The following is a 17,184-nucleotide window of genomic DNA, read 5'->3' as shown; positions in this document are numbered from 1 at the left end:
AGGGAAGATGAAATTTCAGAATTAGATCTTTCTTGGGATTCTCTCTTTCTCCTAGGGCAGTTTTTCTTGATACGACCCTCTTCATGGCAGTGAAAACATTTAATTTGTTTCCTACCATTCCTAGACTTGGACCTAGACTTTCCCCTAGGCCTAAAATCCCTTCTTTCAGCCCTACTCCTAATAGTTAGGACATCTCCAGCAGCCTTTCCCTCTACTTTCTGTTGCAACTCCTTAGAGTTCAATGCACCTATTACATCCTCTAAGGTCAATGTATCCCTACCATGTTTAAGAATATTCACAGAGGTTTCATATGACTTAGGCAAGGAATGCAATAATGCCAGGGCTTTGTCTTCATCTTCATATTTAACATCTATGTTCTCTAAGTCAAGACATAGCTTATTGAAGTCATCTATATGACTTTGAAGCTTCTTCCCTTCATGCATCCTAAATGTGAAAAACTTTGCCTTCAAGTAAAGCCTACTCGAAAGGGACTTAGTCATATAGAGGGTTTCTAATTTAAGCCACAATTCAGCCGTTGTTTCCATCTTTGAGACCTCTCTAAGGACTTTATCTCAGCTCAAGATTAGGGTATTATAAGACGCCTTGATAATAACTTTCTTCTTTTCTTCCGGGTAAGTTTTAGGCATCTTAGCCTCTCCATCGAGAGCTTCTTCTAATCCTAAATTACCCAACAAGGATCTTATTTTCATTCTCCAAAGTCCAAAATCATCAAGGCCATTGAATTTCTCAATGTCGTATCTAGCGGCAAAAGGTGTGGAAGCCATGGCAGGGGAAAAATCCTATTGATTTCTAGGGTTCTTGGCAATTCTTGAATGAGTTCCAGGCTCTGATACCAATATGTTAGGATTAGGAGCTCTTTAGACAACTCAAAACAATGATTATTTATGCCAATCTCTCACACTCCTTACCCAAAATCAAACCAACAACAAAAAATGAAAAACTGAAATGCAAGAACAGAATTGAACAAGAAAAGAATGAAAAGATACAACTAAACCAACACAAGAGGCGTGCGATATATCCTGGTTTAGGCTGCGGAAATAGCCCTACATCCAGCCACAAGTCTGAGAGCAATTCCACTAGAAATCCGGTGAAAACAGTACAAGATCCTATCCTCTATCACATGAGTACACTGCGCACACAGAGATTACAAAGAACTCTCCTTCTCACAAAGCCTTTCTTCTCTTTTACAGCAATATCACTCACATTCACAGACAGAATGATCATCCCCACGACAGGCCGCCGATGCCTTCTATTTATAGAGTTTTGGCGGAAATTAGAAGGTTTAATATTAGGCTACACAAGGACTAAAATACCCCCCCATAATAAACACATAAGCTAGCCTCTCCCTAACTTAGTTTAATTTGCTGCTTCAATCACCCGAGGGATTTCCTGATTTCTGCTAACCTTCTAGATAGTTTACTCAATGCAAAACCCAACAGGTTTTTTGTGCATGATAAAATGATGTTTGGGTTGGAGAAAATTCGGTACCAATAGGAGATAAACCTAGTGAATAAATGGGTAAATATGTGAAAAATGGTTTGGCTTTGGTTGCAGACAAGAGGCATAGAAGATGAGAGAACTGACTTTTTTTTTTATTTTAAGTTTCTTAATTGAAAAGTAAACAAGTATCTAAATGCGTGAAGCTTCAATAGTGATTAGATTATGGTAGAAATATAAATTTAGTAATTTCATTGAGGCACCAAAGAGGTCATGGCTGTACAAGAAGTGCATAGAAGCACCATAAGCCTAACCCACTATGTGTCTACTAAACAATGTGACTCTCACAAAAGAACTGAATGAGAGTGGCATCCCTATAAGCCAAAAGAACAAACAGAATAAGTTCACTTGTGTCAAGCTAGTAACAATTCAATAACCTCAAAAGCTATTTAGAAAAAATACCTTGAAGAACCCCTTATCTTGAAAAAGTAAAATCTCAAACCATGAAAGTTATGACCGTTGAATACCAAGGAGAGGAAAAGTAACCGCACAATTCTTGAGCCATTGAACAATGTAACAAAAGGTGAGTAATGCATTCTATGCTTTCACTTTAACACCAATCCAACAAAAAATTTTCCTTAAAGCAAGGAAAGTAGATCTTAAAAAATTTATTTTGGATAATATATTAATAAAATATAACTTAAGCTTGTTACATTTATATCAGGTTACCATAACATTGGGTCATAAAATGGTTGCTATAACCTATGCTAGTAGTTAGGACTTGATTTCCAGTCTGTATTTTACTTATTTCTGCATACGTATGGGAACTGTTGAGATGTTTTACAAGAGCACAGCTGGAAGTTATTCGAGCAGAAACTCACTGGAATTGCCATGCCAAATTGGTGTGTTATATATGGAAATTTTCTGTTGATTCTTCCAGTTCATCTATACATGGATGCAATATTTGTTAGTACCACCAAACGTGTGCCATATTCTGCAGAGTGGTTGGCTGGTTGGATCTTAGACTTTCCTCTCAGAACGGGTGTGGTGAATAACTGTTTTCTATATGTCAATAGTAAGTTTAGGTTTGTAGTAGGGTATGTGCCATCCTTGGTTTTATAATCCACACACACCTAAACTTGTGCAAGTCCACAGTTCTATATTGCATACTTATTTTGATAGCACTTGTAGTTACTTAAAATTGTTGCTGTGGGCATCAATATTATGTTAAGATGGGAAACGGATCTGAGGTAACACTAAAGAAGTTTCATCTGTGTTCTAGAAGAATCTCTTCTGGTTACAGAATGCAAATAAAATTTTGTTCTGAATCTTCATTTACTTGATGTTCCTTGCACATTACAGTCTGTAATTTCTAATTTTTTTTGTATATTCTAATTTTGTTATCACAATCATATTTTATCTTCAGAGGAAGCAAATGCTGATGATCATGGAAATTTTCAAGAGACTTTCATGAAGCACTTCCAAAATCTCTTTCTCTCTTTACTACTGACTGGGCTGGTTCTTTCACCATTTTATGTTGGTCCCCATGAGCAGCACCAAGTAAGTTATGCTTAAAAATATCTGGCCTTGATTTAGTTGCTCTTTGGAGCTTTTATGTTACAGTCTCCATAATGCATTGTATTCCATATTCAAGTGTTCTTTTTGTAGATATAATTGTAATTTCCTTTCATGATTAGTTTTCTAGATGAAGATTTTAATCTAAAAGAGAAAATATGTTTAATCTTCTACTCCAAAAAACACTATTGGATATACTAAGCCACTCTTTGCTGATTTTGTTTGTTGCTTTTTTATGCGCTAGTTGTTCTTTGCCATTCCAGGTTCTCTGGTTATGATGCCTGCCTATTTTGTTGGTAAAACACTGCAATCCTGAAATGCCTGCTGCTACATATTAATACAAAACATCAGTTTCAAGTATGGGACTTGCTACTTAAATTGCAATTCTAGTGCAGAGCAATTTTTACGTGAAAAATTGGATTTCTTATTTTGGTGATATGGATTTCAATCTTCAGTCTTCTGATTCAATATTTTGTTGAATAGCACCTTCTCAAATTTGAGGACAAGCCTTAGTAGCAATGGAGAGGTTGCTCCTTTGTGATTGGAAATTATAGACGATCCTCATATAGTGGAGGACCTCGTCTACGGAAGATGCCTTTTGACCTTTTTAAGGGAATAGAAGAGCTGCAATAAGTTAGCCATAGTAAGGTTTTCTCATTTGTGATTGGAAGGTCTAGGTTTGAGTTGTGGAAATAGTCTCTTTGCAAAACACGGGTAAGGCTACATACAAAAAACGACTCTCCCCCAACCCATACAAAGCGGGGAGACGTGTTAATTAGGGAATGCCCTTTTAGGGGAATAGAAGAACTGATTAGTATTTACAGCTCTCAATGCTCATCATTTTAACTTTTCAACTATGCTTTATACAATGTGATAGCCTTGAGAACTTTGTTTGATGCTTGTTGGGTTGGTGATGTTTCGATGTTTATTGGGTATTATATTCTCTGCATTAGTATATCTCAAATAGAATGCATTTTCTCTTATGATTAAGTCATGCTACATGATCTGCGATTTGGATAATCTTCTTATATAAGGCTCCTACAATATTTATGAATTTACATCCCGTGCCGAAATATGTTGTTGCTGTGGATGAATTCTCCATTATTTGGGTTTCCTTCATATTTTTTTATGTTCAATTAGGTTTATTGAGGTCTGCCACTATTGTTATTTTTGGTGGTTCCACGATCATTTGTTTTTTTTTTCATCCATTACAATATTTTTGTTGTAGAATCTTCATATTGAATCATTAAGTCTAGGTTTCATCTTTACAAATTCAGTGGCCTTTTGTTTTTCTTTAAATTCTGAATTTGAATTCTTTGCTTTATGTGGAGGCCACCATTCACTTCTCTTCTGACTGTATCAGTTGATATGTTACTCTAATCCTTCACTATCCTCATTCCAACTAAGTTTCTTCTCTATGCATGGTCCATAGGAGAAGAGAGAAAAAAATGAAAAATATTTATGGAAGAAATGTGGGAAGAGTGATAGAGGCACCTGTGAAGTGAGCCAGATGAAATGGAGAAAATTTGTAGCAAAGGAGGGAGAGGAAGATTAGAAAACTTATTGAGGAACACTTAGAAATGACATAAGATACAATGGCCTTACAGAGGATATGACCATCAATAAAGATAGTTGGAGGCATAGAATTCATGTAGCCAACCCTTTTGAAATGACTGAAGGGTTCATCCATGCCTAAGATATGATAGGAAAAGTATATTTTATAATTATTTAATTCATTTGAAATGCATATGACTTGACTTTGTTTGTCGGTTAGTTGAACAACCAATTTTAATGTAACTGAACAGAGAATTGCTTGCTGGATACAGCTTATTGTCATCCTGGACCTCATTGACCGGACACTTCTGGTGATTGTATGATTGGCATAGTTTCATTTTGAAACCCATAATAGAATGATCAGTGCTGGTTTTATTTTTATTTTTTTTTGTTTTTTGTTAGTTCCTAGTGCTGGTTGTTGAATTATATTTTATTTTTCTTTTAAGTGTTAAAGGACAGCCAATGCTGGTAATATGCTCAATGCCCCTATTTCCGTTTTTTAGTTAAAAAAATATTTTAATGGTGCAGTAGTTCCATCTTTCATTGTCTTTCCAAGTAATTGGATCCATAGTACTTCACACTTTCTTCATGACACTGTTTACATAATTTACTATTATATTTCTTTTACCTGTATGAAATTTTAATGTAATAACATTTTTTGTCTGCAGATTAGTTTCCAGGAGTTTAAAAACAAGCTTCTGGAACAAGGGCTAGTGGATCATATAGTTGTTTCAAATAAATCAGTTGCAAAAGTGTATGTGAGGAGCTCACCACGCAATCAAACCAGTGATGATATTATTGAGGGACCAGTTGTCCAAGAACCTCGGAACAAGAGCCAGTATAAGTACTATTTCAATATTGGAAGTGTTGAATCTTTTGAAGAAAAGTTGGAGGAAGCGCAGCAAGCAATGGGAATAGATCCTCATGATTACATCCCTGTTACATATACTTCTGAAATGGTTTGGTACCAAGAATTGATGAGATTTGCACCGACTGCCTTGCTTTTGGGAACCCTTTGGTACATGGGTCGGAGAATGCAAGGCGGACTAGGTGTTGGAGGTAGTAGTAAGGGTGCCCGTGGAATATTCAACATAGGGAAAGCCCAGATCACAAAAGTAGATAAAAATGCAAAAAACAAGGTTAGCTGATTTCCTGATCATTAATTATGTTTCAATTATCTTTGTTAATGATATCAATGCTATTCTTGTTGCACATTTTTTATCGTTATACAAAATGAAAAAAAAAAAAAAAAACCATAATACTAGATATTGTTGTCCTTTTTTGTTCATTTAGGTCCATTTCAAAGATGTTGCTGGCTGTGATGAAGCAAAACAAGAAATTATGGAGTTTGTGCACTTCCTCAAGAACCCTAAAAAATACGAGGAGTTGGGAGCAAAAATTCCAAAAGGTGCTCTTTTAGTAGGTCCTCCAGGCACTGGTAAAACTCTTTTGGCCAAGGCAACTGCTGGAGAATCTGGTGTGCCTTTTCTCTCCATATCGGGTTCAGATTTCATGGAGATGTTTGTAGGTGTTGGACCATCTAGAGTGAGAAACTTATTCCAGGAAGCTCGCCAGTGTGCACCTAGTATAATATTTATTGATGAAATAGATGCAATTGGCCGAGCAAGGGGACGTGGGGGCTTCTCAGGTTCCAATGATGAGCGTGAAAGTACTCTAAACCAGTTGCTTGTTGAAATGGATGGATTTGGGACCACTTCTGGAGTTGTTGTCCTTGCTGGCACCAATAGACCTGATATCTTGGACAAAGCTCTGTTAAGACCTGGTCGATTTGATCGGCAAATTTCCATTGATAAACCTGATATCAAAGGCCGGGAGCAGATATTTCAGATATATTTGCAGAAGATTAAGCTTGATAATAAACCTTCATATTTCTCTCAGAGACTTGCAGCCCTCACTCCTGGATTCGCAGGAGCAGATATTGCAAATGTGTGTAATGAAGCTGCTTTAATTGCTGCAAGGTGCGAGGGAACACAGGTCACAATGGAGCATTTTGAGGCAGCTATAGACAGAATCATTGGCGGTCTGGAGAAGAAGAATAAGGTAATACTTTCCAATTTAACTTGTTGCATTACTTATTCACTGTAAGATACTTTACAAGGTCTGATCAGTTTCGTTGAAATCCAAAATTAATGTGTATTATTTGTTTTTTTTTTTTAATTGATCAAAGCTTTCCGTTTCATTTAGCCTCTAGTCAAGGCTTATGAGCTAGTTTGGGCTATATCTTTCTGAATGATTTATATTTATCAAAAAAAAGTTGGAATGATTTATTTTACAAGGGTTATACCTGGTGGGTATAATGATGATAAGGAATCAACTAAAACTTTGAAGCATGTTGGGTTTTGCATTGAGTAAACTATCTAGAAGGTTAGAAGAAATCAGGAAATCCCTCAGGTGATTGAAGTGGCAAATTAAACTAAGTTAGGGAAAGGCTAGCTTATGTGTTTATTATGAGAGGTATTTTAGTCCTTGTGTAGCCTAATATTAAATCTTGTAATTTCTGCCCAAACTCTCTATAAATAGAAGGCATCGGTGGGCTGTTGTGGTGATGATCATTCTGTCTCTGAATGCGAGTGATATTGTTGTAAAAGAGAGGGAAGGCTTTGTGAGAAGGAGATTTCTTTGTAATCTCTGTGTGCAGTGTACTCGTGTGATAGAGGATAGAGATCTTGTATTGTTTTCACCGGATTTCTAGTGGAATTGCTCTTGGACTTGTGGCTGGATGTAGGGCTGTTTCCGTAGCTTGAACCAGGATATATCACACGCCTCTTGTGTTGGTTTGGTTGTATCTTTTCATTCTTTTCTTGTTCAATTTTTTTCTTGCATTTCAGTTTTTCATTTTCTGTTGTTGGTTTGATTTCGGGTAAAGAGTGTGAGAGATTGGCATAAATAGTCAATTGTTTGAGTTGTCTAAAGAGCTCCTAATCCTAACAAAGCAAGTTGTCAGAATTGAATTCTAACAGGGGAAATTCTCCTTGAATTGAGGAGAATCGGGGAATTAAGAGGGAAGAATAGAGAGAAGTGAGGGGGAAAATGAGAGTTAGAGAGAGGGAGAAGAGACGAGAAAGGTGGGATAAATTTGTATTGATATTTCTCTGGATGCCTTTGGAGCGGTATCAGTGTTCCTTATATATTGATTTGGCTCCAAGAATAGGCGCCAATGTCCACTTGATCAACAATTACGAAGTATTTTGAATTTGAAAATTAGGCCTAACTGCCTAACTAATATTCTCGTCTATTCAATCAACTAATTACAATTCACCCGCTCTCACATCCTTGGTACCAAGCGTCCACCACCTCGTTGAAGTAGGTTGACGCCAATGTTATCCTCTGTCTTTTGGGTATATTATACCATTCAAACACCCTCTCACACCTTCTTATCCACCACCTAGGATTAACTCCTTCAAAAGTTGGTATCTCCATTCAAGGCATAGGAAACCCTGGTGGCTGATGGTTAATTTGGTCATCTCTTCTTCTTCTTCTCATGAATCCATCTATTTCCTCCTCAGGTTCAATCTCATTTTCTCGGTGGTCATTTCCTTGGTTCATCATATTCTCTCCTAGAATGGGTTCAGTTCTACCCCTGGGAGGAAAGTCAGGTGATAGTCTTACCGTATGCTGACGGGTAAACATCACCATAAATTGTTGCATTTGAGCTCCTAATTCCTCTCGCACCCCTCGCAATGGAGCCATCTAGCTTGCGCTCCAATCCTTCCATGGAGCTCTCGACCTTGCGATCCAACACTAAAATTGATTCATGCTCCCTCGTAGCCCCCAACTCCATCTGATCGACCCAATTGTGAAAATCGACCAGAGACGAGTTGACTTGCTGCAACTGCATCTCTAATCCCTTCATCCTAGTACTGTCTGCCATTGACTCAATATCTTCGGTCGAGAACCGGAGCTCTGATACCAAGTTGTCACAACTCAAATGTTACAATGGCTTTCTTCCAATCCGAGTAGAATCGGAAGTTGTATTGCTCAGAACCGAGTAAGAACAGAGACGATAGTGAGAGAGGAAGAGAGAAAATAGAGTAGAGAGGAACGATAGAGGGAAGTAGAAATCAATAATTCTCATTCATGATTTGCATAGTCGTATAACGGACTATATATAGGCTGCCCAAGGGCAGATTCTCTCAGCCCGGCCGTTGCAACAAACAGCCAGCTGGCCACATTCCTAAGGAATATTCTAGTGTTGTTTAAGCAAGACAAGTAATAGTGGAAATGCTGAAATAAAAATTACAGAAATATCAGCAATGCAGAAGAAATAAAATTGCAGTAAATTGCAGCCATAGGAGACGGCCAAGCATGACAAAGCCTTTCAAACAGCTGTCTACATCATTAATTTGTTACCAGCTTCACCACTTCAATTTCAAACCCCTTTTGAGAAACTCTATCACAAACAACCTAACTACATGCAGTTGCAACCATTTGGTTGTGCTTGTTTTCTATATCTTAGACCTCACAACAAGCACAAGTTCAATTTCCATTCTACCAAGTGTGTTTCTTGGCTACAATCATGTGCAAGCTGGGTATAAATGTATGCATCCGTCGGGTAGAATCTATGTGTCAAGACATGCTCATTTTAATCCGGAGGAGTTTCCATTTCCTCAATTGTTCTCTACTTCTCATGCCCCTCAGTCAGTGTCTAATGGTTTGTCTACAGCTATTCTAAGATCGTCTCTTCCTTCTGTCTTCTTTGATTCTTCTCCTCGAGTAGCACCATCCGACTCCTCTGTCACTCCTGCCACTAGTCCTATTCTATCTACTGCTGAGCGGCCTTCTTCTTGTCCTTCTGTTCTTGTTGAACCTGCTGCTACACCTAAGTCAACTAAATCTAAGGCTGCTCCAGCACCTTCCATTCACCCAATGATCACTAGAGCCAAAGCAAAACAACTTGCTATTACTTCTCCCCATTCCTTAGCGAGCTCCCTAGAGCCCAATTCTGTTCAAGAAGCTCTCTTAGATCCCAATTGGATTAAAGCTATGTAGGAAGAATATTCTACCCTATAGAGGAATCACCCCTGGGATCTTGTTTCTTTTTCCTCATATATGAACCTTATTGATTGCAAGTGGGTTTTTAGGATCAAGTACAATTCTGATAGCTCTATTCTCAAGTACAAAGGTTGGCTAGTTGCTAAGGGTTCCAAATACCTGGGGTTGATTATGCTAAAACATTCAGCCTGGTTGTCAAGGCTCCTACAATTCGAGTCTTGTTCTCTTTGGCTGTCACATTTAATTGGGATATCCAGCAAGTTGATGTTAATAATGCGTTTCTTAATGAGTATCTACATGAGGCTGTGTTTATGTCACAATCTCAAGGGTTTGTGCATCAGCAGTTTCCTTCTCATATGTGTTGCTTGATGAAGTCTCTTTATGGGCTTAAGCAACCTCCAAGAGCTTGGTATACTAAGTTGAGGTCAGACTTGCAAGATTGGGGTTTTGTAAGAGTTGTTTGAGATGCTTCTTTGTTCATTAAGAGGACTCCAAAATTTGTGGTGTTTGTTTTGGTATATGTGGATGACATTTTGGTCATTGGATCTGATTTTACAACTTTGTATGCTTGTATTCAGGATTTAGACACGTACTTTGCCCTTAAGACTCTTGGTTCGGTTAACTACTTCTTAGGGTTTGATGCTTATAGAGACCCTACGAGTATATACTTAACCTAGTCCAAATATTCACTGAATTTGTTGAAGAAGGCTGCAATGCAAGATTGCAAGCCTTGTGCCACTTGTATGAGTCCAGGTACCTCTTTGACTGATGAGGGTGATTTGTTTTCAGATCCTTCACTTTGTAGGACTATTATTGGCTCACTTCAATATCTGACTTATACTAGACCTGATGTGGCATTTGTGGTGAATAAATTAAGTCAGTTATTTTCTTCTCCTAAAGTCCAACACTGGTTGGCTTGTAAGAGGTTGCTTCGGTATCTCAAGGGAACAATTGGTTTAGGTTTGGTATTTATCCCTTCTCCTCAAGACTTGTCTCTAACAGTGTACACTGATGCTGATCGTACGGGGTGCAGTCACTAGACATTCTACTAGTGGCTCGTGTGTTTTTCCTGGTAAAAACCTATTGGTTTGGGGTTCAAAGAAGCAGACTGTTGTGGTCAGATCTGTTGGCAAGGCTGAATACCGAGTAGTGGCACAAGGAGTGACTAAAGTGTTGTGGTTGAAGTCTGTTTTCAGAATTAGGTTATCCATGTGTTCATACTCTTATTCTTTGGTGTGATAACCTAGCAGCCAAGTGTATAGCAGAAAATCCGGTGTTTCACTCTAGAACTAAACACATCGAGATTGATGTGCACTTTAGAGAGAAGGTTGAACGTGGTGAGTGATGTTGAGATTCGGTATATTCCTACACTGCATCAAGTGGCTGACATATTTACTAAGGGGCTACCAAAGGATGATTTTTGTATATGTGTGACAAGCTTGGGCTTAAGTGACACCTATGCATCAGCATTCAGCAGCTACAGATAAGTTGCAGGTTACTTCAGGGAAGTCTAATATGGAGTCTGGTTTGAGGGGGCATGTGGAAGGATTGGTGTTGGATTGACTGCTGATAGCATCTGCAGTGATTGCATTGTTAGGATTATGTGCTCTGTTGTAGAGGATTTATTTTATCAGTAGGCAGTTATGTTTATTGTTAATGTGGTTAAGCGGTTTGAGGCTAGTATATAAGCTAGCCTCACTGTTGGTTTTTGGTGTCTTGTAATTCATTTTCTTTCAATACAATTCAGTGAGATTCATTTTTCTTTCTCTCGTTTCTTCTTTCCTTTTCCATCGTGAAGCTCTCACTTCACGGCCATGGTGAATTCCGGGGATGATCTCTGCCTGAGATCGTACTCTAATACCAAAATGTCCGAATTGAATTCTGATGGAAAATTCTCCTTGAATTGAGGAGAATTAGGGAATTAAGGGGGAAGAACAGAGAGAAGTGGGGGAAAACGAGAGTTAGAGAGAGAGAGAAGAGAGAAGAAAGGTGGGAGAAATTTTTATTGATATTTCTCTGGATGCCTTTGGAGTGGCATCAGCGTTCCTGATACAATGATCCAGCTCCAAGATTAGGTGCCAATGCCTACTTGATCAACAATTACAAAGTATTTTGAATTTGAAAATTAGGCCTAACTGCCTAACTAATATTCCCACCTATTCAATCAACTAATTACAATTGACCGGACTACTACAACTACAATCCCATGACACAAGTGTTGGGAGGTGTCTAGACTCTAGCCATGTGAAATAAAGATGCCATATGAACATCCATGCTTGGTACGTTCTCTTTCTGTTTGGAACTTATGATTAAAAACCTTGAATCTATGTGCAGTTTGAGTAATTAATGATTTGCCTCTGTTAGTGTGCTTTTGCATCATTCCTTCCACTGGATGTCCTGAGCTTTATCTAGAAGAGATGTGTATATGATAGATACCTGCTTAACAACGCAAATAACAAGAGAAAGCAATATTTTTGTTGGCTTGAGTAAAGTCATTATATAGAAGGTGAATATGGTTTTGCATTGACCATTTCCTACCTGTGTTTAAATAGGTGATAAGCAAGCTTGAACGCCGAACTGTAGCATACCATGAATCAGGTCATGCTGTTGCTGGCTGGTTTTTGGAACATGCTGAGCCCTTGTTGAAAGTGACTATAGTTCCTCGTGGTACTGCAGCGCTTGGGTTTGCTCAATATGTTCCCAATGAAAACCTTCTTATGACCAAGGAGCAGCTTTTTGACATGACATGCATGACCCTTGGTGGTCGGGCAGCTGAGCAGGTAGCTATGAGCCTATATATAACCTTGGACCACTGGTGGTCTCATTTTAATTTGCAGAGTCATAGATGTAAAAATGTACTAGCAAGTTTATACTCTGTTTTTAAGCCTATCTAATTTGGTTTTCTGGGTTTTTTTCTCTGGATTTAGGTTTTGATTGGCAAAATTTCTACAGGAGCTCAAAATGACTTGGAGAAAGTGACGAAGATGACTTATGCCCAGGTAGCCGTGTATGGCTTTAGTGACAAGGTGGGCCTCCTCTCATTCCCACCAAGGGACGACGCATTTGAGATGAGCAAGCCTTACAGCAGCAAGACCGCGGCCCTTATTGATGGCGAAGTTCGTGAATGGGTGACGAGAGCCTACGAGCGCACTGTCCAATTGATAGAGGAACACAAAGAGCAAGTGGCTCAGATTGCCGAACTGTTGCTTGAAAAAGAAGTCTTGCACCAGGATGATTTGCTCCGAGTTCTAGGGGAGAGGCCATTTAAATCAAGTGAAATGACGAATTATGAGAGATTTAAGCTAGGGTTCGAAGATGAAGGCGAGAAGCAACAAGAACAGGCCACAGAGGGCAGAAGCACAGAAAATGACGAGTCGACACCCCTTGAGCCAGGGGTAGTCCCAACCTAACCCCAAATGTATATTATTATTAAAGATGACATGAATCCCGTTTCGTCTTCCTCTCAAACCTCTTCTGTTTTTTTTTTTTTTCTTCAGATGTTGATTCATTGAAGGTGGTGGTTGATATATCTTGACTAACTTCCGACATCTTTATTGTTTTCGACATGACATGAAACCATTGCCAACTTGGCGAAAAGGCGTAACAACGTTGGGAATATTAAACTAGGATTTGATGTATATTTTTTTATTATGGCTTCAAGATTGTTAAATGAGTTGGGAAAGCATATAGTTGATGTATATGTTGCTTTACTTGACACGGTTCAGTTGTCCTCCCTCATGTAAAGACTTGAAGCTGAACGTAGGCTTTGCTGCAGTGCCAATAAATAAATGGTTGCCAACTCCTGTTCAGGTTAGAAGGGTAATATTTAAGCCTCTTTGGCGGCCTGCTGCGCTGTATTGGGAATTTTTTCCGAGGGGCAGACAATATGTAGACCATTTCTCAATTTGTGCTAATATTTTATTGGATGTTTTTGAATGGGCTGAGGGGTTAGACAAAAAGAGTTGAATGTTTTGAGTCATTTTCTTTTTTGGGGCTGATAGAGAATTGTTTTTATTTTGGTTAGTCTAAACTTAATTATGATTTAATTAAAATTTACTTACTGTGGTTTACAAGTGTTTGTGAAAAAAAAAATAAAAAAACTCAGGCGAGCGAATTTTTAAATTACAAAAATGTTTACAAATGAAATGGCTCAAATAATATAACGTAATTTACCCAATAATTTAAAAATAATTATAAATAAAAAGAAGAGCAATTTTGGGTGACTCGTAAAGCAAATCTCTATGTTATTCCCATACAATTGTCTGCAAACCATTTGAGGATACCTTTGAACAAGCTCTCAAGATGACCACAATCAATCCTCAGAGAACAGTAAGAAAATCTATTATTTGGTTCACTGTTGACTAATTTACCTGTGCTTAAGCAGGCCCAAAGCAAAAATGAAATTACAAAAAATTTCATCATATGACAAGAAATAAAGATGCACAAAAGGAGGGGCAATTATCAAAGATGTAGCCATCAGAATAGAGGTCGTGGTGCCCATAATTCAAATTGAGGACGACATCAAAACCAACAGCATAAACCTAGTAATTCTACCTCTCAATGCCTTGTTTGCAAAAAGTTTGTCCATCAGTCATCAAAATGTCAATGTAGATGCACAAAAGGGATTGTTGGTATCAAGACAAGAAAGAGATAGATAGTCTCACTTAGTCAAGGAGAGTGAAGGTGATCACGTATTCTATACTTGCATGAATGCACAAGAGAAAACTAATAATATCTGGTTTTTGGATAGTGGTTGCAGTCATCATGTGACAAGAAATAAAGACATGTTAAATGTCCAAAAATAAAGTCTTTCCTCTTTTTTGCCGCATAATGAGAAGAAAGCACTCAAAAGTGAAGTCATTGACGAATCTCATTTGTGGCATTTGCGGTATGGGCATCTAAATCAGAAGGAATTATAGTTGTTGAAACAAAAAGACATGTAGACAGGCTCCCTCACATTAAAAGGAGAAATCAAGTATGCGAATGATGCATATATGGCAAGATGCATAGGTTGCCATTCTTAAAGATATCTTGGAGAGCAAAAGCACCATTGGAGATAGTACATCCAAACATCTTTGATCTTGCCAGAAATCCTCCTCTCCAGAATGGCAAGGGGTGCTTTATCTTATTTTGTGGACGATTTCACTCTCATGACGTGGATATATTTTCTTAATAAAAAATCAGAGGCTTTCAATGTCTTTCTCAATTCAAAACACTTGTTGAAAGAAAAATGGTCAGTTGATAAAGACATTAAGTACTGACCAAGGTGAATTCGCTTATACACCTTTAACGAATCATTGCAAAAATGAAGCCATTAAAAACTAATTAACAATTTGAAGATCTTCTCAACAAAATAGTGTAATAGAAAAAAAGAATCTCACTATAGTAAAGATGGCAAGAAGTGTCACCCTTTAATTCTGGAGGTTGGAGGCCGTGATCGGTATTACCCCCAAGAAGTCGTAGACTCCAATAAAGAATAATAAATCTTACAATATATCATTTATCATATATTATTTTAAACATTCTAAGTTAACTATGAAAGTTACCATAACCTTTATTTCAGAATTTAAGTGCCCACTAACCAAAGTCATCATCTGGTTACATTGTTCAAAATTAATTAAAATACAAAAAAAAAAAAACACTAATTTCCCATATACAAGTCTAGTGAAGTGTGGTGAATGTACGGTAACCCATAGTATGTCTAGAGTATATGTAATAGAATCACCTACCACGATCCTCACTGTCAAAGTTGATGCCAGCCTACAAATGTGAAAATGTTAAGGGATAAGTCTACCACTAACTTAGTGAGAAATAAAGAGCATTATAAAGGGAAAAATATAGAATCAATGCATCAAAGATAAATAATCATGTCATGTCACGCCAAGTAGTAATTAAGATAATGTAAGAGATGATGAATAAACATGCTCATTTATGAGTGAACAAATTAGAACTAGAATTCGCATATTCCATTAACTTAGGGGCAGAACGACTCTTATCCACAAGATCCACTTAGACAGAACTATTCTTGCCTAATTTGAACATGAAAAGGTAGACCAACTCTCACCATAATATATGCGTGGTGTACCAGCGGCTACATTTTACTGTAGTTAATAATACAATATTCTAACTAATTACTCTCCTTAAGACACTTTTTATGCTACCATTCAATGTTAGAAATATCACATATAGTGTATCAAATATAAATATAAACATGCTCAGATCAAGGCAATATGGATTATATTTTTTCCAAATGCAAATTTAAGGGAATGAAATCAACTATAAGTGTCAACATGCAAGGATGAAGCAACATGGATTCTATTTTTCCCAAATGCAATTTAAAGAAATGTCATCGTGGTTATATATTAGGTATACAAGGATGATTAGCAATATAAATGCAACAATAGCCATTATAATACAAAATATCCACTCATCGTGTTACGTTAAATTCAAAATTTTTTCAGTCGTCTCTTGGTTGGATCGTGTCAAATCACTTGACAAAATTGTTAAAGTATATGATAATTAAATAAAAAAATGTGCAAGATTTAAAATATTTCCAACAATATAAAATGTCTATTCTAATTGACTAATGGAGCACGGATGGGAGTACGAAAAACTGAGTGAGATGAGTGTAATTCTAATGCTAGGCTTTTTAAGAAAACACGTTGGTATTTCGTGAGATATGAAGATTAAACTTTACCAATTAAATTTATATTTTTGAAAATAAACTAAGCCCCATTTGTAATAAGATTGGGTTTGACCCAAGTTAAGTTTGATTTAGCTACTAGATTAAAATAGGAATTGAGCAACCATTAGATTAGGCTAACCAAGAATAATATACATCTATTTAAAACGTGAATAAACCTGGTATATCATAAGGTAATCCAAATAAATTGGGGATTGGGCAAATCAGAATAGCATAAGCAATTATAAATAAACTAGGGATTAAATAAACAGGAATATCATAAACTAGTCTCAATATTATGTATTAAATTGAGAATTGGATAACCATTGGAATTGGCTATCCCAATTATCCTTTATCAATTTGGGTATTAAATTAATTCTGGAATAACTTGGAGCAATCAGGTGCAGCCTATCCATGGATTGGATTAGGCTTGCACCAACCAACCGAACACCCAGAATTAATTTTTAGGGTTTGGAAATTTGGCTGCCAAGCTATGCGCGGGTGTGAGGGTTGGGGGAGGAAGTGTCGGCCGCCGGCGGCGGCGGCTTCCGACCACTTTCGTCAAAGGTTGCCAAGCCATGACCATCTTGCTGTTTGGGGCTAGGGTTCATCGCGAAGAAGAAGAAAAAGAAGAAGAAGAAGTCGACGCAGAAGAAGCAGAAGAAGAAAACGACGCAGAGGAAGCACAAGAAGAAGCAAGATCGGACATGGCGTCCGAGAAGACAAGACCGAACCGAGGGAGCGCAAAGGGGATTCTAAGTCACGAACCAAGATATCATCAATCTTGGCCATGGCGCAACCCCACATAGAATCGAAATCAATGGAATGACGGCACAGGGCTACACTCTTACCTGCGATTTCCAGCCACCCTCAGTGCTGAGAAGAAGTCGGCTATTGAATAA

General features: G+C 37.7%; 1 protein-coding gene across 1 annotated transcript in view; it reads left to right on the top strand.

Moving 5' to 3' along the window:
- LOC127797274 (ATP-dependent zinc metalloprotease FTSH 10, mitochondrial-like) overlaps window positions 1-13,248 on the top strand; it is a 38,116-nt gene extending 24,868 nt beyond the window's left edge. Inside the window, exons 3-7 of the mRNA XM_052330025.1 lie at window positions 2,885-3,018; window positions 5,256-5,726; window positions 5,881-6,648; window positions 12,153-12,380; window positions 12,528-13,248. Coding sequence (XP_052185985.1) covers window positions 2,885-3,018; window positions 5,256-5,726; window positions 5,881-6,648; window positions 12,153-12,380; window positions 12,528-13,010 — 2,084 coding nt within the window. The 3' untranslated portion in view covers window positions 13,011-13,248. The remainder of the gene's footprint in view (window positions 1-2,884; window positions 3,019-5,255; window positions 5,727-5,880; window positions 6,649-12,152; window positions 12,381-12,527) is intronic.
- Window positions 13,249-17,184: the final 3,936 nt, after the last annotated feature.

The sequence above is a fragment of the Diospyros lotus genome, chromosome 3, assembly GCF_014633365.1.
Source record: "Diospyros lotus cultivar Yz01 chromosome 3, ASM1463336v1, whole genome shotgun sequence".
NCBI lineage: Eukaryota > Viridiplantae > Streptophyta > Magnoliopsida > Ericales > Ebenaceae > Diospyros > Diospyros lotus.
The sequence above is the reverse complement of the archived record's forward strand: the minus strand, read 5'-3'. Positions and strand labels throughout refer to the sequence as shown.